At 41.3% G+C, this 21,679-nt stretch overlaps 3 protein-coding genes and 1 long non-coding RNA gene across 6 annotated transcripts in view; 2 read left to right on the plus strand and 2 right to left on the minus strand.

Annotated features, from left to right (window-relative positions):
- Positions 1-1,859, minus strand: LOC101160404 (dnaJ homolog subfamily B member 9). Its single transcript, XM_020703477.2, has 3 exons — positions 1,724-1,859; positions 553-792; positions 1-470 (listed from the first exon to the last, which is right to left on the minus strand). The coding sequence occupies exons 2-3, from the start codon at positions 758-760 to the stop codon at positions 175-177; spliced, it is 504 nt and encodes a 167-aa protein (XP_020559136.2). The 5' UTR covers positions 761-792; positions 1,724-1,859; the 3' UTR covers positions 1-174.
- Positions 1,088-6,322, plus strand: zc3h10 (zinc finger CCCH-type containing 10). Its single transcript, XM_004069106.2, has 3 exons — positions 1,088-1,250; positions 1,563-2,800; positions 5,448-6,322. Exons 2-3 carry the CDS (start codon positions 1,700-1,702, stop codon positions 5,952-5,954), a joined length of 1,608 nt encoding a protein of 535 aa, XP_004069154.1. The 5' UTR covers positions 1,088-1,250; positions 1,563-1,699; the 3' UTR covers positions 5,955-6,322.
- Positions 4,734-9,712, minus strand: LOC110015169. Its single transcript, XR_002290299.1, has 3 exons — positions 9,367-9,712; positions 8,949-9,112; positions 4,734-5,009 (listed from the first exon to the last, which is right to left on the minus strand). It is a non-coding gene; the product is annotated as an uncharacterized LOC110015169 (long non-coding RNA).
- The window catches only part of LOC101160647 (extended synaptotagmin-1), a 22,056-nt gene continuing 7,794 nt past the window's right edge, over positions 7,418-21,679 (plus strand). The window contains exons 1-35 of one of the 3 annotated variants that reach the window (XM_023955171.1): positions 7,418-8,640; positions 8,716-9,116; positions 9,719-9,760; positions 11,443-11,577; positions 11,650-11,723; positions 11,824-11,896; positions 12,027-12,116; positions 12,263-12,318; positions 12,443-12,563; positions 12,642-12,818; positions 12,956-13,038; positions 13,168-13,216; positions 13,294-13,383; positions 13,527-13,622; positions 14,939-15,010; positions 15,096-15,182; positions 15,262-15,411; positions 15,508-15,621; positions 15,728-15,904; positions 16,180-16,265; positions 16,343-16,391; positions 16,472-16,561; positions 16,660-16,755; positions 16,846-16,917; positions 17,458-17,544; positions 17,627-17,773; positions 17,952-18,058; positions 18,150-18,324; positions 18,424-18,600; positions 18,671-18,753; positions 20,524-20,572; positions 20,642-20,731; positions 20,823-20,918; positions 21,085-21,156; positions 21,501-21,587. In XM_023955171.1, coding sequence (XP_023810939.1) covers positions 8,775-9,116; positions 9,719-9,760; positions 11,443-11,577; positions 11,650-11,723; positions 11,824-11,896; positions 12,027-12,116; positions 12,263-12,318; positions 12,443-12,563; positions 12,642-12,818; positions 12,956-13,038; positions 13,168-13,216; positions 13,294-13,383; positions 13,527-13,622; positions 14,939-15,010; positions 15,096-15,182; positions 15,262-15,411; positions 15,508-15,621; positions 15,728-15,904; positions 16,180-16,265; positions 16,343-16,391; positions 16,472-16,561; positions 16,660-16,755; positions 16,846-16,917; positions 17,458-17,544; positions 17,627-17,773; positions 17,952-18,058; positions 18,150-18,324; positions 18,424-18,600; positions 18,671-18,753; positions 20,524-20,572; positions 20,642-20,731; positions 20,823-20,918; positions 21,085-21,156; positions 21,501-21,587 — 3,591 coding nt within the window. In that variant the 5' untranslated portion in view covers positions 7,418-8,640; positions 8,716-8,774. Of the gene's footprint in view, positions 9,117-9,718; positions 9,761-11,442; positions 11,578-11,649; positions 11,724-11,823; positions 11,897-12,026; positions 12,117-12,262; positions 12,319-12,442; positions 12,564-12,641; positions 12,819-12,955; positions 13,039-13,167; positions 13,217-13,293; positions 13,384-13,526; positions 13,623-14,938; positions 15,011-15,095; positions 15,183-15,261; positions 15,412-15,507; positions 15,622-15,727; positions 15,905-16,179; positions 16,266-16,342; positions 16,392-16,471; positions 16,562-16,659; positions 16,756-16,845; positions 16,918-17,457; positions 17,545-17,626; positions 17,774-17,951; positions 18,059-18,149; positions 18,325-18,423; positions 18,601-18,670; positions 18,754-20,523; positions 20,573-20,641; positions 20,732-20,822; positions 20,919-21,084; positions 21,157-21,500; positions 21,588-21,679 lie in introns of all 3 variants that reach the window. The other 2 variants (XM_023955170.1, XM_023955172.1) reach the window with 2 other exon arrangements.

A 21,679-nucleotide genomic window follows, 5' to 3' on the forward strand; every position in this document is an offset into this window, starting at 1 on the left:
CTCAGTTATCTCTCAGCTACTGGTGTTGCTGCCTGCTCCATAAAAAAAGAGTGAAGTAAAAACTCAACTTAGACTGAGATCAAGCCACGTTTAATCAGGTAACTTTATTATAAATACAATAAAAGTATATGGAAGCAAAAAAAAAAAAAAAGTACATAAAAAGATTTTTAAAAACTAATAATACAGATCTTCTTCGTTTTCATCCTCTGAAAAGAAGATAACATTTGGCTCAGAAAAGGAGAAATGTTCATATAAATCATCTTCTTCTTCTTCTTCCTCCAGAGGAAAACTCCAGTGGAAGTGGAAATCCTCCATAAAGGGACTACCATGGAGGTCATGAAAGAAGTCAGGGAAACTAAAGTGGAAGCCTGTGTCCTGTTCTTGGTCTGTGTCAGCGTTTTCTAGGAAAGCGCCATGGCCCATACTATCATACTGCCTCCTTTTCTCCTTATCAGAGAGAACCGAGTAAGCTGGAGAAGGGGAAACAGATCATTAAAAATTTGTTTGATTTCACATCATTTAATTTCATGAATGGATGAAATCATTATTTACCTTCAGCCATTTCCCTGAAGACCTTCTCTGCATCAGCGCTCCTGTTTTTGTCTGGATGAAACCTTAGCGCCAGCCTGCGAAAAGCCTTTTTTATCTGGCTCTCGGTTGCTGTTTTCTCAACTTTCAGGATGTCATAATAGTTTTTCACCGTCCCTGAGGCTTCCACCAACAGCAGCAATAAGACAATGCAGACTTGAAAGGCTGCCATCCTGGGCGACAGCAGCACAAGTGCAGGAACAACTGAGAGAAAACAGAAGTGTATCAAATATCTAGCAGCTGCTATCTTGTTTAACAGCTCATTATCATAATAAACAAAAGGCTACCGTGTCTGGTCGTCATTGGAGGTGGACTTCAACGTATTTTCCAGAACGCCAACCTCCAAACACCGTAAATGTAGACCGTCTAAAAAATTTTGTCTTATTTTACAAAATGTTTTCAACGAGAAGCTCTTCTCTGGAGCTGCAATGGGTCCCTCTTACCAGTAGAGGGCGCACAATAGTATGGAAATTAGAAATTGAGAACGGAGGTCTTCTTTGGTGGTACTGAAAGATACATCAATAGACGTGGTAAACAACACGGAGGCCTGAGATATTTGAAGACAAAAACGCAGAAACGCTTGTTTATTCGAATATTTTTTATTATAATAGCTGCAGACATTGCGGCTCCGTGGTGCTCCGTTACTTCCTCGTTGTTCTAAGGTACGTTTTAGCAGCTAGGCAATGTTTGTAAGCTATTAGCATTGCAGTTAGCGTGGTAAGCTAGTCGCAATCACTCTATTTAGCCTTTTTCATATTAATAATGTTGCTCAGCGTGTCCAGAACTTCCTAATATGATGTTGATGCCTCAAATAACTATGTATGCCTTAATAATATGGATGTTATTCGCCATACAACTGTTGGGAGTTGGGAACTTGTTTTTATCTGAAAGTGAAACTTCTCCTATATTTATGCCAGAATTTATATTTGTATTGGAAAGGTGCTTACAAGAGCTTTTATTTGTTTGTTTTGCAGATCAATGCGTAGCAGACTTTCTCGATTCAAGGATAAAGGGTTCTCTATGACTTCTGTTTATGTGCATGTTTGCCAGGTCGCGTCAGACACCCCCACATACATGAGTCCTATTTTCTCCTTAAGCCGGGCCGAGCGCCATGCCTGATCGAGACAGTTCCTACCTGTCAGGTGGTGGTGGGAGTTGTGCCATTCTGGTTGACGAAGGTCCTGGTTCTGGTTTGGCAGGGGGCTCGGCAGACGTTGGCGGAAGCGTGTGTGGCTCAGAGGGCATGGGGGGCGGAGCGGCGCTTGGCAATGGCAGCAGTGGGGTCGGAGGCCAAGGAGCAGGTCTGGCATTAGACGGCATCTGCAGGGACTTTATACGCAACGTCTGCAAGAGAGGGAAGCGCTGTCGTTTTAGACACCCGGATGTCAATGAGGTTCCAGACTTGGGAGTCCAAAAGAACGAATTTATTTTTTGTCACGACCATCAAAATAAGGAGTGTTTGCGCGCCAGCTGTCGGTTTGTCCACGGCTCAAGAGAAGATGAGGACTATTACAAGAAAACTGGAGCACTGCCCCCCCGTCTCAGAGGAAAAGTTGCAGCACGACTCGGACTATCCCCAATGGACCTCCCCCACAGCCGCGGCGAGGTTCCCATCTGCAGAGACTTCCTTAAGGGAGAGTGCCAAAGAGGCAATAAGTGTAAATTTCGCCATGTGAAAAAAGACTACGAGTATGAACCTTCATGGGCTGGAGTGGGTGCCATTATGGGTCAGGGGACCAGTGGGGTGGTAAATACTGGAGGAGGGATGGGTGGGGGAGGGGTCACCTGTGGAGCAATGCAGGGACTTGTGGGAGGTGGAAGTGTTGGTAATATAATGGGGACTGGCTGCCCTAGCCTTGGGGTTTGCAGAGATACAGCTATCTCAGGAGTCGGTGGAGTAGGAGGAAGTGGCATGAGCGGTTGCCTGTCGCTCGGTTCTTCTGGCCAGCGGCGATACGATAGGAGCTCTGTGTATGAACCACTGCTTGACAGTGGGCTGCTTGAGGCCAGCTCCTTGGAGGCCTCAATGGACCACACTTCCCTGCAGCTGAAGAGACGACGGCTGGAGGGGCTCCGTCTGACAGATGGGAGTGGAAGTGGACATTATGAGTTCGGGGTTCAGGCCACCCTGCCATCTCGTCCTTTGGAGTACAGATTCCTCGAAGAAGAAAATGCTCTGCTGAGGAAGAGAGTGGAGGAGTTGAAGAAACAGGTTAGGATAAAACCTTTGAAGCAATGTTGTCAAAGTCACACTGACTGAAGAGCACATTAGTGTGAACTGGGTAAAATGTATTGTTTTAAAAAGCCACTCTAGGTTATCCCAAAGTAGCTTTTTTTATTTGTCCACTTATTACATATGACGGTTAGTCTTTGCATCCTCCTGAAAAAGAAGAGGAATCTGATTAGCTTCAGCATTAAACCATGTCAAATAACATCTTTAAGTCTAAAAACGTTTCTTTGTTCACAGTAGGAATCAATTTGATCTTCTTTGACAGCACATATTTGAAAATTTTATTCAGAACTGATTTAGAGGGGGCAAACAGAAGTTTTATAATCATATAAAACACAAAATCATTAAATAAAAACATTTTCAGTAAAATCAGAGTAGTAGGTTTAGGGGCTGCCACCTGGACAAAGTTAAAAGACGTTTCACCTCTTATCCAAAAGGCTTTGTCAATTCAGAATTAAACTAAATCTACTACTATGATGGAATCCACCTGGATGAATTTTTAGATACCATTTAAGACTATCGATCTATTTTCAAAGGAAATCCGTCTTAAATTGCAGACAGTTCAACTTCATGTTTAAAGTCTAAACTCAGAAATAAGTTTCCTGGTTCATTTCAAAATAAAATACATAATCTGTCTGGGTTTGTGTTACCTATGTTTTGTCAGATGACTAAAATTTATATTTAACTTAAGCGTCTGTTAAACCACACAGATAACTGCTTTTACATGCAGTGGAGCAGTCTTGCGAATAAAACACACCCTAGTAGAGTAGCAGAGACGAAAATGTATTTTTTGCTTTGTTGATGTGAATAACTTAAGATGTATCCCACATAAATCCACAGAGCATTTCTAAAGCAGTGCAGGTTCTGTGTGGAATGATGCTCTTCTGCTTTTTAAAAGTCTCCAACTGCATTTGGAGACTTTTGTTTTCCCGTTGCTGACAGAGAGGCTGCAGTCTTGCCCCCTCCTGATTCAGTGTTTAATGAGAGAAACAGTCAGGCTGTATTTGCAGCCTTTTACTCTTCACATTACCTGAAAACATGCTGGACTGCAAACGTGAAATTTGTTGAGGGACCACTTTGAATGTTGACTTACACTGACAACTTTTTAACTTGATTAAAAACAAGCGGAACATAATCCTGAAATGTAATCCGCAAGTTTCAACAATGGAAATTTAAATAGTAACCACTGGCAGAATACAGTTACTAATATTTGGTATCTGTAATACATACAGCAGTAGGATATATTCTGTTATATATAAATAAAAATAGGAAATAATGTGAATTTTCAATATACTTATAATAGGTATACTTATATATTACTTATAAGACTAATTGTGTTTTACAGTATAATTCATCTTATAAGTCAAAGCAAAAAAGTTAGCCACTTGAGATGAAAACTGAGTTTAGTTGGATTGTTTTGGATTTTGGATTGGATTGTTTTTCTAGCATTGAAACCATGATGAGGTACCAATGCTCCCCACATTTTTTTAACCAGTTTGACAGTAAACAGACGTCATTTTCAAGTTCTAACATAAAGATTTCTTTCTGTTTTATTCTCCAGTTTGTCTCAGAAAACAATCCAGCTGAATATTCATAGCATCACAGAATCCCTCTAATTGATTTATTTTTCTTCTTTGCACAAAAGATTTTTAATTTTTATTTACGAGTGATATAACCTCAAAAGACCAAGTTGAATCTGTCAGTGACACTTCAGCTCTCTTTAATGTCCCATGAGCCTTTTCACACACAACAAAACACAATGTTAAAAGGTCCATCAGTGATGTGTGGACAACATTAGATGGAAAAATTCCTACAGTTGTCTCACAGCACCGTGCCACACCACAGTAATACTAACAGTTAAAGTGAGCTTTGTTCTACTATGGCTGAGGTTTAAAATTACAGAAACAAACAGCTGTAATCAGCTTGAGAAACCCACATGCTGCCTTTACTATTGATGCTTTAAAAGACATTTTAATGCTTATTTCAAAACTCTTCCAAGGCTACAATCATCTACATTGACTACCTCGTCGTGTGAGAATGGGGAGCAGAGCAGGTGGGTTCTGCACCTGTAGTCAGAGCAGGATGTTTATGCGGCCCCGTGTTCGTATTTGTTCAAGGACTTGATCTGTCGGATTCCTCTGAGCATCTGGTCCACCCGCTGTTGCTTCTATTATTGTGACAACAGCAGTTCCTAGGAAGAACATGAATATGTAAAGAAGTCTGACAAGTCGGACTTTAGCTAAATGTTTCTGAGAATTATTGTTCAGGCATGGACATAAAGATGTTAGCATGTTTATCTGATCAATTGAATTTTATCTGTATAATATTTACTTTGCAGAATGTTAAAGACATTCCTAATTTGTTTTAGATTGAGTTTTATAAACAGTATTTTTTGGTTAAATACACAGTAAGACCTTTGTTCTGTAATTTTACTAACAAGAACTCTCATAAATCACTAAGAAATACCCTCAAACATCAGCTGATTCAAATAAAAAAAATCCTGATGGGAAAGCTTAAAAAATGTTAAGATGAAAAGTTAGGATTGCATTTAAGGAAGGATGTTTGACATAAAGGAACTTATTTGAAAAAGAAAATGCGCTGATTTGCTTTTATTTGTCTTGATTTGAAGGTTACTAATCTCCTCGCCACAAATGAGGTTCTTCTCGAGCAAAACGCCCAGTTCCGAAGCCAAGCCAAGGTGATGACCCTGTCCTCCACACCTGCCCCCACTGAGCAGAATCTGGCGCCCCCTGTTGGTGCTGTCAGCTCCTACAACCACAGCATTGCCCAGACCCACACTACGCTGAGCAGTGCCGGACTGCAGCCTCGACCCGTCACCCAGCAAGACTTGGTCGCTCCCACCGGTGCCCCCTCTGCACCCCCAACTAATGCGGCCCCACCAACGGCCCCCCACCTCAATCCTGAGATCACCCCTCTTTCAGCTGCCCTGGCGCAGACCATCGCCCAAGGGATGGCCCCGCCTGTTTCCATGGCCCAGGTGGCGGTGTCCGTGGCACCTGTTGCTGTGTCCATGACCCAGCCTCTGCCGGGCATCACCATGAGTCATGCCACCACCCCTATGGTGTCGTACCCCATTGCAAGTCAGAGTATGAGGATCACCACCCTGCCTCACTGAAGAAACCTAGCAGACTGTAGGACCCTCAACTGGAAGCTGCTCTTTTTATATTTAAGACTAAACTGATGGCTGAACTTTAATCATCCAAAGGAGGCTAGAATAAAAAACTAAATGACTTTACAACACATGGTGGTGTAATGTGACTTTACTGAACTGCTTTTCTGTCTACTTTTCGATTTGAGATGATGCCGGGCGGGCCACAAGCTCAATGGACCTTTTTTTTAATTTAAAAAAAAAAAGTCAACAGCCACAGAATGCGTGACGTTTCCAGACAGAGACTGCTTTGTGTCCGTTGTTTCTGTCGGTTGCTCTTATGTAAACATAACTTTGGTACTTTGCACATTAAAGCAAACACAAAAAAACAGTAACCATCTCACTGTCAATCCATTTTTATCCGTTTCTGCAAACTGAATATTTACATTCATAAATGTTTACGCATTTCGTAGTTGACAGAAGAGAAACAAACGTGTCCACTCCAGTCACATTTGTGCATGTAATTAAACAGTATTTAACACTGACGGAACAAAAGTGGAAATCACATGGCCTCTAAATTTAACAAATGTTGACACTCAGTTAAATTCTTTCGAAGGTTTTTGGGTTTTAAGTGGTATTTTGATTCAAGAGGTGGGACACATAAAATTTATTCCGGTTTGCAGGGTTGTAAATGTTTAATACTATAACAAAGTTGTATCTACAAATTCATAAACGCTTCCTTTTTCTCTTTAAGCCGCTCATAATTGGTCAATACAGTGCTTGTGCTGAGCTGGGGAGGAGTAGTGAAAGTTCATCACACGCTCAGCGCAGCACAGCAGCAGCGTGAATGGAATTGAGCTCCAGGTGAAACACAAAACGAGACATCAACACAAAAACGTACAGAAATGAGTGCCACTGGAATAAGAAGCAAAACAAAAAAACATTCCTTTCTTCTAGAACTGACTCCACAACCACCCTGCACCTGAGAACATAGAGAATTTTCTCCTAAACAGCAGATCATTACTGACCAAAGAAACCAGATCAGCTTCAAAAAGATGAGACACTTAGTATTTTTGAATGCCAGCCTTTACTGTAATCCAAAATCACATTCAGTGGGCTTGCCTCAATGCTATGCGGCACACCTCGGTCTGCACACTGCATCCAGGTGCAGCTTCTCCAACGCACTCTCGCTTCACAGTCAGAGGGTTTTGGTTTAAAACCTTTCTGTGTGGAGTTTGCATGTTCTCCTCGTGCATGCATGGGTTTTCTCTGTGCTGTCTGGTTTCCTCCCACAGTCTAAAATCATGCTTCATAGGTTAAATGGTATCTCTAAATTGTGCCTAATGTGTGTGTTGTGTGGCCCTGCAACAGACCAACAACAACCTGTTCATCCAACAGTAGTTGGGTTGACTCCAGCAGCCCCGTGATCCAAAAATGGGATTCGGCGGGTTCAAAAGATGGATGAATGGACAAAATTGATAATCCTCTGGTAATGAAAGCTACTGTGATCACTGAAATAACCAGAAATGGACAAAAGTAATACTAGATACAAAAAAAAAAACAGTGAAAATCTGCAAATGAAAACCTTAAACTGCTGTTCGCTCTTATAATAAACAGGTGACTTGGTCTCAGTGAGAGGCTGAAACGAGGTGTGTCATCTCTAGTCGGCATCAAAAGTGTCTTCATCAAACATCTGCGCCTTCATTATCCTTTGTAGATTTTTTTTAAATTGTTCACTTTCAACAGTTGGGTTTTTATGTTGTCTCATAATGTGATAGTTCAATCTGACAATGATGCCCTTTGAGTTCACCTTCAAAGAACCACTGATCATCGATATATAGTAAAAATGTTGCTAGTGGTCTTTCTGTTATGATTATGCCGTTTTTATGCGTACTACTATACAAAACTGTCACATTTTCTAAGAAATCATTTCTGCAGCGCGGCAGCAGTTCGTTAGAAATTTGCCTTTGAATTGTGGGCGGGGCAAGGAGCTTGCGGCCCGCCCAGAGGATTTTCTAAAAAGTCACAGATAAACTCTTAAAAATCTGTCTAATCTGTCTCGTCTGTCTAAGCGTCCAAAATATAAATTTTGGACGTTGGTCATGCTGTAGTATCGCGAGACCCGACGAGACGAGTGTGGTGATTCAACTTGGCAGCACCTGACAAGTTGAACAAACATTTTGGTCTTGTTTCATTATACCGCCACATTAAAATAATCCAGTAAATTAACAATCATTAAAAAATTTACATTTTGATCTTTATATTCATAATATATCAGAAAAATGCCACAAGAACATGTTCAAACCAGGATTTTCATAGGAGTGGGTCTTTCATGTTCTGGGCTTTTTTTGTCTGTGTGTGTTTTCAATGTCTGTGATGCACTTTTTTACATATTATTTCCACCTTTTTATGGGGCTTTGTCATTGGTTTCTTTATTTGTATGAAGAATAAAATCAGAATTTAAATGAGTTAATTTGTGAAAACGTTTTGTTTTGTTAATTTAAAGCTGCCTCCGGGGCGTTTTCTTCAACAAAGCTGCGCTCAAATCTCAGGGTTATTTTAAGATGGGAGTGACACAGCATCGAAAAATTCGGCCGTTTTTTTTCTCCTGCGGCGGTGGGCGTGGCTTCGGGCTTCATCCAGTTAACGGGACTGGCTTGTTTTTAGTCTCTTCTTTTCTGCCTTCACTCAAAACAAACTCAGAAACTTGCAGGTTATTTTATTTTATCCACCTTTAACCGAACACCTGGTCGGACACTGTACCCACTTGCGCGGTTTGTTCTTCCAGGTTCCGACTCTAGATATGGAGCTTTAGCCGTTAAGTTAGTCGGGAGTCCAGAAAAGATCATGCAAAACGACAAATCGGAGCCGACGGAGCCCAAGGGCGCCGAGGGTTCGAACCCGCCGAGTGACGGCGCTGAGGATCCCGTCAAAGTCAAGGGGATCAGCGCCGTGGCGGTGCTGTGGACCTTCGGGAAATGCCTGAGCGCCTTGCTCCCCGTCTACCTCGCCGGTTATTACCGGGTGAGCACCAGCCTGCTGGTCTTCGGCATGATGGTTTACACGGGATGGAAACACGTCCGAGAAGCGAAGGAGGAGCGCCTAAGGTCGGCCATGCAGCTGCTCAGCGACGGGGACGATTACGCATCCAGCAGGCTCTCCAAAATCAAGCGAGATCTTCCAGCCTGGGTGAGATAAAACAGCCAAATATGTAAATAAAAATCCAGTCACTTCCCTCTTTGACCTGCAGTAACCTTACAATAATCACATCTGTGGTGTCTGTAAACAGAGCAGTCTTGAAACTTAACCAATTTTTTTGCAATAAGAATGCAGATGCGCAAAAAGCCATCTCATGATTTATCTGTTGTTTGCATAACTTAGTTATTAAACTAAAGTTCTCAAAGTTCTGCAAATGCAGCAAAATAAAAGCAACTCAAACCTGCAAGAAGATGCCATCAAAGCTGCAGAGAAGATAAGTTTCCGTTCGTGCTGCCTTCACCAGTGGGTTTCCTTCTAACCAATTGGCATGCATGGTCAGGTCACACAGGAAGTTTCGATAAACTTTTGCAAAACATGCATATTTGCATTCTTTTTACAAGCTTTAAAATATTCCCTTTTGTCCACATTTTCATTTTGCAAACATTCTCTCTGTAAACCATGGAGAGATACCAGCTTTATAACTAATGACATCCCCAGACTGGAGTCTACAAATCATTTCCTTTTCCTGTTGTGTGTTTACCAGGCTGTGTAGCTGAAAATAAAACAAATAAAAACCATTTCTCCTCCCTCAGGTAAACTTTCCTGATGTAGAAAAAGTGGAATGGCTAAATAAGGTAAGAAAACCTTCACTTTCCATAGATGTTTAGTCTCACAGGCAAGCATGTTTAAAGCAGGAGGGTTTATGCTGATTGACATTTGAGCTTGCATGGTAGAAGGTAGCACTGCTGCTGGCATGCTCCTGCGAAGGCCACACCCCTGCTGGCTGCTGTGTGCTGCAGGGAGCAGGCCCGGCGCCAGGCAGCTCTCTCAACATTTCCAATTCAGCGCCGGCAGCACAGGAAAGTGGGGGAGAGAGCCCTTTCTTTTCAGACTTCCAAAAAAAGGCAGCTTCCTTAATCATCTTAACCAGAAAAAAAAAAAAAACAGTTTTCATTATAGCAGAGCCATGAGACCCAAGCAGCAGATGACAAACAAAGCATCGGTTTGAGAGCCATAACTGGAGGGGCGGTCAGCAGATTCCTCTGACTTCCACAGGAGCCAGCAGTTTATGACTCACTCTGCATTTATGCCACACAGTAACCAACTGTTCTGCTTTTTCGCTTGTTACAAAACACCGCCCCTGCGTCAAGGTTACTCTACATTCCCCCAAGAGTACCAAAGATGTCTAATTTCTTTGCTTGCCACACAACAATGTATGCAGTGAACCCATTCAACCCGCTCATTGTGTCATGTCGTGTCGTGAACATAAATAGGAGGACAAAGCAGCTGGGAAGGGCGAGCGGCTGCAGCTGACTCTGTCATTCTTTTTGCTTATTAAAGTCCCTCTCGATCATCTTTTAATCTTTAGTAAAAGCGTTCCCAGCAGTTTTTTTACTTATGATTATGCTGTTTTTAGCCAAAACTTTTTTTTAAAACTGTCATTTACTAGAACATAGTTTCTGCAGAGCGGCAGTAGTTCATAAGAAGTTTGCTTCTTAGTTGTGAGCGGGAGCGTGGGCTGTTTACACTCTCTCCCGCTAGCTTACAGCCCCTCACACCCAAACCTAACTTTACAGCCGGGGGACATAAAGACAATTAAGAGTAAAACTGTGTGTCTGAGTGTTCCTTTATTCAAATCCTAGTGAATAAGGAGCAGACTGAAAAATGTTGTCTGAAAAAGCCTGTATTTATTACATACAAACTACAATCACCAGGCTAAAAACTCCCTGCCCTCCTCCATTCTGATGTATTCATTCATGTATGTCTTCTTTTTTTTTGTCTGAGCTGGCATTTGACCCAAAACTGGACTGCTAGATGACTCCAACATTGCTCACCAATCTTTTTTGCACTGCTACAGTTAGTTTAGGGTTTGGGGGGGCTGTATGGGCTGTATAAGCTAATGGGACAGAGTGTAAACAAAGGGATCATGGAAATAAGCGCAGGCTTACTCCGCGCCAACAGTCCCACCCAGAACTCAGAGGTGAATTTCTAATGAACTACTGCCCCTCTGCAGAAACTATATCCTAGAAAATGACAAGTTTTTTGATTTTGGCTAAAACAGCATAATCATAATAAGATCACTGGGAACGCTTTTACAATAGATCAAAAGGTGAATGGAGTGGGACTTAAATTTTCCCTATATATGTCCTCTATCATCCGAAAAATGCCACAAAAAAAACACGTTAAAACACGAAAAACACAATTTTCATTGGAGTGGGTCTTTCAAGCCAACACGTCTGACCGTTTTGCTGTTCAGCTGCTGAAATTTTTTCCCAAAGCTCTAAAGTTAATTACACTTCAAGCTTGTCCTTGACAGGTACTGCAGCAGGTGTGGCCCTTTGTCGGCCAGTACTTGGAAAAGCTGTTGGTGGAAACTATTGCTCCATCCATCAGAGCCTCCACCACCCACCTTCAGACCTTTAATTTCACTAAGGTCGACATGGGAGACAAGGTATAGAGGCTGTTCCACATCAAAATGTTTCCCGCATTCGTGTGCAAATGAAATGTCTTCTGCTTGATTCAGGCCATGAAGGTTGTGGGAATCAAGGCCCACACAGAGAACGATAAAGGACAAGTCCTGTTAGATCTCTACATCAGGTGACTGTTCATTCGTTGTACTCTGATCACGGTGGTGACTTCTGCTTTTGGGATTTTTTGCCTGTCTGTGTTGATGAGCTCCTTGTTTTTTTCCCCTCAGTTATGTTGGGAATGTGGAGATTAACGTTGAAGTGAAAAGATACTTCTGCAAGGCTGGAGTCAAGGGAATACAGGTGGGCCTGGACAATTAGCTCTGTTTATTGAGCAACTTCATACCATTTCAGGTTTTTCAACCTCAGCAGGCATCTGTGTATCTGGGTTGCATTAAGACGGCTTACATCCTTTGTGTTTCTTTGTCTTTAGCTTCATGGGATGATGCGTGTGATTCTGGAGCCTCTGATTGGCGATGTGCCCATTGTGGGCGCAGTTACCATGTTTTTCATCCGTCGTCCTGTAGGTCCATCAGCGGTCACCTCTCTCTTTGTCTTGTTGTATCATCAACCCTTCCCGCTGCAGATATCATGTGTCACTTATATCTGTTTGATTTGCTGCAAATCCTGATTGATTTTCTCTTTGACCGGGCTCCCGTTTCTTCCCAGAAACTAGACATCAACTGGACTGGACTGACAAATTTGTTTGACATTCCTGGAGTGAAGTGAGTCCTACAGAAATAAAACCTTCTTGGAATTGCACTGTAGTCCTTTCCACGCCTTTATTCTGAATGTTTATCTGAGGGGGTTGAAGTTTTTTCACTGAAATGTGACTGTGGGTCATTGCAGCGCCAAGTCAGACAGCATGATTATGGATGCCATCGCTTCGTTCTTGGTGTTGCCGAACCGGCTGGTTGTCCCACTGGTTCCTGATTTGCACTTGGCCCAGTTACGCTGTCCTCTTCCCAGGGTGAAGTCTGAGAACACAGATGTAGATGATGGGAGTCCTTGGGAAATACTACTATAAGTTAATTTCTTCTTTTTCCAGGGTGTGGTTCGAATTCACCTGTTGGAGGCACAGAATTTGCCAGCCAAGGACCACAATGTAAAGGGGGTGATGGCCGGCCTGTCCGACCCCTATGCCGTATTAAGGGTGGGGCCTCAGACATTTACATCCAAACACATTGACAATACGGACTGTCCCAAGTGGGGAGAGATGTATGAGGTGAGCAAGAATCGCAGTACTGTCCTTAAAATTTGAGAGGTGTGCCATCCTCCCACCTGAGTCCATTCTGCGTGTTGTGTTAGTTAGGATTTGTCTCGTATCAGTGCTCATGTCCTCGTGTGTGTCACAAACATCAGGTAATAGTCCATGAGGTGCCAGGTCAGGAGTTGGAGGTGGAGGTGTACGACAAAGACAGAGACCAAGACGATTTTCTGGGAAGGTGAAAAATTTCCATCTTTGTCGTACTCTTCCAAATGTCATCTGTCAAGATCGGCATGCGAAAAGCCTCAACTTCTTGTATAACTGTTGAAAAGCTCTTTCATTTGTTTTATTCTTTTTCTTCATATAGGACCAAACTGGATTTGGGCGTTGTTAAAAATTCCATTGTTGTGGACGATGTAAGTGAACGCTGTTAGGTCTCTTTTAAGAATAAATATAGTGATATTCAAATGTATGCTCATTAACATCATTGCAGTGGTTCACACTGAAGGAATCTTCATCTGGACGGATTCACTTCAGGCTGGAGTGGCTCTCCTTGCTTCCCAACACTGATAAATTAGAACAGGTTGAAGCCTCCAATTTTCATTTTTTTCCTATTTCTTCTTACTCTGTATCATTATTTTATTTTTTTCATTATAAAGTGTTCCATGATAAAAACTTATGAAAGACTGTACTCCAGTGACACGTTTTTTGTTTGAATTTCCTCAGGTCTTAAAGAAGAGCAAGGCCGTCACTGGAAAGAATTTGGAGCCACTTTCTTCTGCCGTTTTGGTTGTGTATCTAGACAAGGCTAAGGCACTTCCTGTGAGTCAAACATCTCTGCCATATTTGTGTCGGCCGCAGAGCTGATTTCTATTACAGCCTTAAAAGGCGTTTTCTTTTCCCTTTCTTCGTCTGTAGACTTTAATCGCAACCGTTCTCTTGAGATGTGAAAGAATTTACTCTAATACCTGTTGTTGTTAGAGCCCTGTAAGAGAAAAGCAGAAACTAGGTGTTTACTGCCAGTTTGTGTGGTTTTATGCTCACTTCCTGGATTTTACCACAACCTTTTGAAGTGTTTCTGCTGCTGCCATGGTTACTCAAATACAGCATTACTAAGACCCACATGTTTATTATCCAGCTATAGAGCGTCACAATCATTGACTATATATAGGAACAGGACTGCGTGTAGCCTCCCACCTCGTGTTCCAAACAGGAAGTACCCACTGGTTCCAAGAAGCCAAAATTCCACAGACTTTTATTGTGAAATAAGCAGCTATTACTCAGTCATTATATTTGTCAGTTTAACTATTCTTGCTCTGCTACATTTTTTAACATATTCTTGCTAAACCTAATTTCTAAATAATATTTTTTCATGTCGTGTAAGTTTTACAAGTTATTTAATCAAATCAGATCAAACCAATCTTTGTCTATATAGCACTTTTCATACAAAAGGTAACTCAAAGTGCTGTACAGCAAAATAAATGTATATAAAAAAAAGCACAGTAATATAAAAGCTAAACACCCTCCACACACAACCCTCCATTAACCATTGTAGATAAACATGAGGAAACAGGCTGAGCACGGAAAAGTAGGCCGGCGGAAAGGCTAATAGTTAGGACCTCCTCCTTCATGGAAAGCCACATAGCCAGCCAAGTGCAGCATCACAGGCGGGGACCAGCCTCACTACAGCAAAGCAACGATTCAGAGCTGAGGCAGCTAAACAGCAGCTGACCCAGAGCAGGAGGACTCAACTGAGAGAGCACAGGAAAGAAAAATGATCATGAAGTTATAAACTGACCAATCAGATGCCCCAAAAAAAGAATGTGGTTTAACGTTCAAAGCGTTTGATTGACAGATTCTTCTAAGCCCACTTTTAAGTAGTAAGAGTGTGGACATCCAACAAGCTCACTTCTGATTGCTAGAGTGGTTGCCATAGTCAAGACTGACTCTAACCAATCACTGCCACTGATCTTTGCTGAAAAATGGTGACCAAAATGACTTCATTTGGTTGGAGCCAGTAGTAAGCCATTTTCTATGAGTGACGTCACACTTGTCCAGTTTGTTGTACAGTTAGTGGTTGCTATTTATTAGCTCTCCAGCGAGCCCATATTTTATTATTACTGTGTTTTGTTTTATAGATGACAAAGGGAAATAAAGAGCCAAACCCCACGGTCCACATATCTGTTCAGGACACGAAAAGAGAGAGCAAGGTAAAAATGTGAGGCTGCAGAGGTGATCAAGAGGCAGTCCATCGTGCTGCTTGCAAATGTTGATGCTGTTTTTCCATGTGTTCAGACCTGCTACACAACTATTGATCCAGAGTGGGAGCAAGCTTTTACCTTCTTCATTCAGGATCCCCACAAACAGGACATAGACTTTCAGGTATCGTCTAAATCAACTGAGTGTTCTTTTTGATAGTTAAACGAGTCAAGGTTTTCGTTAAGCTTTCGTCTGTTTTAAGGTCAAGGACGTTGACAGCAAGCAGCTTTTGGGCAGCCTGAGAATCCCTCTTCCTCGCATTCTGGAAGAGTCTAGCCTGTCTTTGGACCAGTGGTTCCAGTTGGAAAACTCTGGACCAGCCAGTCGCATCTATGTCAATGCAGTTCTCAGGGTACCATTGCAGGATTCCTTTCTTGAATTGTAACGTGCAACAATGGATTAACATTTCTCATTTTAATTATTTTTATGTTCACATTTTTACTTGTAGGTCTTGTGGTTGGATGAAGAAAATATTAAATCTGATGTGTCATCCGGTGTAGCAGCTGCAATGCAGAAACCGCTGCCCCAGAAGTCCTCCCCCCATCCGAGCTTTGCTACAGAGGTAATGAGGGGCAATAAGGACAAGATGGGACGTTTGTTGGAAACAGTCATGGCTGATACAAGTGTGTTAAAACATTTAATACGTTTTTTTTTTTAATCATATTTAGGGTCTTCTTAGGATTCACTTGTTGGCAGGTCAAAATCTTGTTCCAAAAGACAATTGGATAGGCAGCATGTTGAAAGGCAAGAGCGACCCCTACGTCAAGATCAGCATTGGGGGTGAAACCTTCACTAGCCAAACCATCAAAGAAAACCTGAATCCCACCTGGAATGAGATGTATGAGGTCAGGTTCTTGTTGCATTTACAGCTTTCATTGAATGATGCATTTGCGAGAAAAGGTGTGTGTGGCTATAAAGCCCAGCGTCATAGACCTTAAAGCAAAAGTTGCCATCTAGAAATATCAAATAAAAGCCATTTAGGAGTTTTTTTGTAACATACCAAAAATAATTGATAGATTTGCCTTGAATTGCTTGTTTGACATGGATCATATCCAAAATGACCCTGGTGAAGTATTTAAAAATAAAATAATGACAATTACAAACTGTGAATGCTTCTCAGGTGATTCTTACCCAGCTCCCGGGCCAGGAGCTGCATCTGGAGGTGTTTGATAAAGACATGGATATGAAGGATGACTTCATGGGCAGGTCACTACAACACAGGCTTTTTTCTCATGGAGCATAAACAGATGACACATTCTAATCTCACCATTTTTTAACTCCAGGCTGAGGATCGATTTGAAGGACATCATTGACGCCCAATACGCAGATCAGGTGGGAAGATGCTGCACTTTAAGTCAAAGGAATGGACTCTGCTTGATGTTCTTTATCTTTTCTGCCTTTTTTTCTGTCAGTGGTACGCCCTGAGTGATGTGAAGTCTGGGCGGGTTCACCTCGTGCTCGAGTGGGTTCCGACATCCTCAGAAGCAGACAGATTGGACCAAGTCAGCATTTTCACATTTAGTCTTTAATCACTCATGACTACTGCGTCCAAAGTCTGATTCATCATGCTTAATTCTGTCTTTATTTCCTGTTTGCGTAGGCTCTCCAGTTCTACTCCAGACAGTCTTTCCAAAACAAGGCCGTGGCCTCTGCAGGTCTCCTCTTTGTTTTTGTTGAGCAGGCATATGGCTTACCGGTTAGTCTCCTAATTACTTTGTGAGCAATAATGTGAAAAAATGGTTGTCACCTTTTGAGCCCACGATCCTTATTATTTTGCTTCCTTCAGGTCAAAAAGAGTGGAAAAGATCCAAAAGCAGGAGCGGAGTTGATTCTTGGGAAAGTGTCCCATAAAACCACAGTAAGACCCAAATCTTGCTTAAGGACCCACTCTGATCAGCTCCAATCGTCTTTTGATCTTTTTTAAGTTTTCCCAGTTGTCTTTTGATTATAATTATACTGTACTTCGCCAACATAAAAAAAACTGTCTTTTATGAGACAGTTTCTGCAGAGCAGTGGTAGTTCATTAGAAATTCGCCTCTGAGTTTTGAGTATGGAGCAACCCCGCCCCCCTTCCTTTCCCCCATTGCTGAGAGCTCAAAGCAGGGAGCTTGTGGCCCACCCACTGTCTTTTCTACTTCACAAATAAGCTCTTTTTCAAATAGCATTTTTCCATCTGCTCCTGATTTACAACAAATTTGAAAAAAAAAAAGAGATCCCCAGACATGCAATTTTGAGCTTAATTTTCATTGTGGCCCTTTATCATTAGAAAAGAGACACAATAACATGTTAAAAACACCAAAAACACTATTTTGATTGGAATGAGTCTTTGAATAACCAGAGTGCTGGTATTGACTCAACATTTTAACTGTGAGGGATGTTTGCTAATTTTCCTCTGAAGGTGTGCGATCGGACAACATCTCCTCATTGGAATGAGGCTTTTTGCTTCCTGGTGCGCGACCCCAGAGAAGAAGTTCTGATACTTAAGGTGAGCAACTTCACACACAGGTGATAAAAAGGGAGATCTCCCTGTTTCTCTCTCATATTGTTTGTTATTATTGCTGTTTCAGCTTTCCCACAGCTGGACCCTGCCCATTGGCTCTTTGGTTGTTCCAATGAGAGAACTGCTTTCTGAGACGGACCTGGTTCTGGATCGGTGGTTCCACCTGGATGGAGCGTCACCTGAAAGCCAGATCCAATTGAGAATCGAACTGAAAGTAATGGAAACGTTTTGTTTTCTTTATCATGTTGCTGTTCTTAACTTCTTTTAGAATGTTCTTATTCTTTTTGGGATGGCAGAGTCTTGTCTCGAACCTTTTTTCTGATACTTGTTTTCAAAATCATGGCAGCAGTACCGCTGTTTACAATATGGTAACAAAGTGAATCTAATTCCAGGTGCTGATTTCTACTAAATGTCCTGGTGCTGCTGAAAAGCCTAAGGTCAATGCAGCAGCTGATCATCCACCAGCCAAACACAAGTCAGAGGCAGACACGGCTCTTAAGTGAGATTAATAATTCAGAGATGGTTTTTGATGCAACGTTTTTTTTTATTATCTTGTCAATGTTCCTCATTATACCTCTTTACCTTTCCAGGTCAAGTTCAGTGGACACTCCCATGGAGACCATAACCTCCTCTGTGATTTCTGATGAAGTAATTCAAGGAAAAGAAACTGAAAACGATGTCAACAAGGATGAGACAGAAGAATCCCAAAGTCCTGCTACAATGCAGCCCCTTCATACTTCACCACACCTTAGCTTTGCCACTGAGGTAACATCACAAAGTGACAATTTGAGGGCAGCAGAAAAACAAAAACCCAGTTTAAACTTTGATCTGAGTGCTGCTTGTATTCATATTTCCTCCATTTAGGGACTGCTGAGAATCATCCTGTTGGAGGCTCAGGATCTGATTGCTAAAGACAACAGGTTTGGGCACATGGTGAAAGGCAAGAGTGACCCCTATGCTGTAATCAGTGTTGGAGAGTTCTTGTTCAAGAGCAATGTGGTTGAAGAAAATCTCAGTCCAGTCTGGAATGAGATGTATGAGGTGCGTGAAGGCGTTATAGTTGTTTTAAATACACGGATTATTCAGTCTAAACTGCTTTGCGGTGCCACAGGTGGTGCTCAGGCCTCAGTCTGGACAGGAAGTGCAGGTGGAGCTGTTTGACAAAGACCTCAACAAAGATGACTTCCTTGGCAGGTGAGGGTTCATTTCAAATGTTTCTGTTTTATTATTCCCAGAGTGGTCTTAATCTGCTTTGATTTTCAGCCTCAATGAACAATTTTCAAAGCATAAAGAATTAATTAAAAATGTTTTTATTTCTCAAACAAATAACATCAGTCATCAGGGCTCTAAACCATTGAATGTATATGAGAGCTGGACCGACTGAGTGTGACGTCATCCATAGAAAGCAACAACTTACATCGAGCTCCACCTAAATGCAGTCAATTCTGTTGCCATTTTTTTGGTGATATGCCTTGTTGGAGCTTGACATCATTAGTTAGCAGTGACTCGTCCGAGTGGTTGTTTCTATGGGAACCTCTCTCCCCAATCAAGAGTGAGCTTCTTGGAAGTCCACATCCCTACCACTTGAAAGTGGGCTACACGAAATCTGTCAGTCAGATTTTTTGACGTGAGACCACATCATCTGATTGGTCAGTTTATAACATGAATAAATTGCACTATCATGAAAAAAATTAGGATTATCAAGATCATGTTCAAAATTGTTATTCTGACAAATGTAATTAAAGAGGTTAATTACACTTCTTTTAAATTGGTAAATATGTTTAGAATGTTTAACCATAATGTATTGTTTTGGGACTACAGATGGAAATTAGCTATTGAGCTACAATCTGGTGCTTAATGTAGCTTAATGTAGCCTTTTTGTACGCTGTCTCAATAAATGAATAAATGTAACTAATGACTGAGTACTGGTTGTTTAGTTCTCTATAGAAGTTTATGGGATTTTGGAGCCCGCAGGCACTTCCTCTTCTGAACGCCAGGGGGGAGGGGTCAATCAGTCTAGTTCTCATAGGCAGTCAATGGTCTAAAGCCAGAGGAAACAAAAAGACAAAAACAATCAAATCAGCTCATATTGTTATTCATCTGATTCCATTTCAGGCCTAATTCAGACTTTTTTCCCTGATTGATACAACAATAAAAAATATCTCTGTTAAAACACCCATGAGTTGATTTCTTTTTCAACTCCATCCTTTGAGGAACCTCAGAGGTCATAGTTCCTTTGCATTACAGCCTTTTCATTTCAACCTGTGGTGTTTGGACCATTTCATCACCTCATTTGTTTTCATTTTTCTGTGGAAGACTTTTGTGACTTTAACTTTAGTTCAAGTCAAAAGGTTTAATGACCTTGTATTTGACTCTAGCATAATGTCTGGCAGTTTCTTTGAGACGTCTGTGCTTCATGTTGTTTATGGTTAAACAGCTTTTTTGTTTTCGAGTCTGCTTTTTGTTAAATAAATGAAGGGAGCAAAAAGTTTTGATCCAGCTGGCGATATTTTCCACTCTTATCACACTGCCTTTCAAACATTATCCTCTAAGTAACAAATAAAAAAGTGTATTTATAATTTATGTGATCATTTAAACTTAAAAATCATTGTAAGAATTGAGAATAGAGAATAGAGAGAAAAAAGACCTAATAAAGTGGCTGATGAGTTTTTCTGATGAAGTAGAAGTCTGTTATTGGTAAAACCTCAGAACATACAGTAATAAAAAACTGTATTTACTGTCCAAAACATAGTTATTTTAACTATATGTACCCATAAACATTAGTATTTAAACATTATTAGAAAATCAGCAAACTTGCAAATCAAATGAACATAAACGAAAATTATTTTTCACTACTAAAGTTTCTAAATGTTACATTTCCTTTGGATATTTCAGTCTCAGTCGTAAAACCTTTGTGTCTTCATCCAACTTTTTGATGAACATTTACATTTTTTTTCCTAACAGGTTCAAAATCTGCGTGTCTGACATAATCCAATCCCAGTTCAAGGACCAGGTAGATCACTGCAGATCTGGTTTTCAAATGTTTACAGGCTGTGACTCAGATGGTTCTTTTCTCTTCTAGTGGTACACTCTCAACGATGTGAATTCAGGTCGTGTTCGTCTGATAACTGAGTGGGTTCCAACTGTGTCGCGAAATGACGCCCTGGCTCAAGTTTGTGCCGTTTTTCATTTTTCCAGCTTGATGCTTCCTCTCCAGGTTCTGTTGTGTCACAGCAGTAAATGAATTTGTTGGATTCATGCAGGTGATGCAGCTGCAGTCGCTGCAGTCTTACCGGAACAAGGCAGTTCCGTCTGCAGCGCTGCTCTTTGTTTTCATGGACAGAGCACGCATGCTTCCTGTGAGTCCTCACATCTTTAAACTCCACATTCTGTGTCTGAAATGAAACATTTGTTTTGCATATAAATATTTTTATGACTCTAGAAATACAATGGCTTCAAGAAGGCTTAACTACGTTAAGGGATAATGGATAAAAAGGTTTAAAAATAATTAATTCTACTCTGCAGTTTAAGAAAAGTGGAAAGGAGCCCAAAGCAGGAGCGGAACTTTTGTTGGGCAACACTACATACAAAACAAAGGTGATGAATGGAGGCATGAAGCAAACACACACACACAGATTTCATGCAGGGATGCATGCACAACTTCTGTTTGTGTGTCATATTATTTAGGCCTGAATGTTAGAACTTAAGTTAAGTTAAAAGTGTGATGCAAAATAGTTTAAAAATGATTACATTCTTTCCATAAAGCTTTCAAATTGAACCCTTTTTAATTTCATCCCTGGCCTCACATCAATGTAAAACTGTGAATCATTGAAAGCTTGTTCATTTCTACTGAATCCATCTTAAAATTGAACTCAAACTCATTTAACAAACTGTATCTCGTCATATTGTTTCTTCTGTCTCGTCCTTTTTTCTGTTTGAAGGTGTGTGAGCGCTCCACGTCCCCCCAGTGGAGTGAAGCGTTTCACTTCTTGGTTCACAAGCCCAAAGAGGAAATGCTGATAGTGAAGGTGGATGTTCTTTACGTGTCACACAACAGAGGAGCCACAAACTTTTATCTTTTGTCAGAACATTTCCAGCCCATAACCTTCTGTGTGTCTGC

This window comes from Oryzias latipes, chromosome 5 (assembly GCF_002234675.1).
Source record: "Oryzias latipes chromosome 5, ASM223467v1".
Taxonomy (NCBI): domain Eukaryota; kingdom Metazoa; phylum Chordata; class Actinopteri; order Beloniformes; family Adrianichthyidae; genus Oryzias; species Oryzias latipes.

Bases quoted from the DNA above. Each gene is read 5' to 3' on its own strand.
- LOC101160404 (XM_020703477.2), bottom strand. From the start codon at position 760: ATGGCAGCCTTTCAAGTCTGCATTGTCTTATTGCTGCTGTTGGTGGAA. The intron at 471-552 runs GTAAATAATGAT...CCCCTTCTCCAG, and splicing joins CTTCAGGGAAATGGCTGAAG to CTTACTCGGTTCTCTCTGAT.
- zc3h10 (XM_004069106.2), top strand. From the start codon at position 1,700: ATGCCTGATCGAGACAGTTCCTACCTGTCAGGTGGTGGTGGGAGTTGT. The intron at 2,801-5,447 runs GTTAGGATAAAA...CTTGATTTGAAG, and splicing joins TGGAGGAGTTGAAGAAACAG to GTTACTAATCTCCTCGCCAC.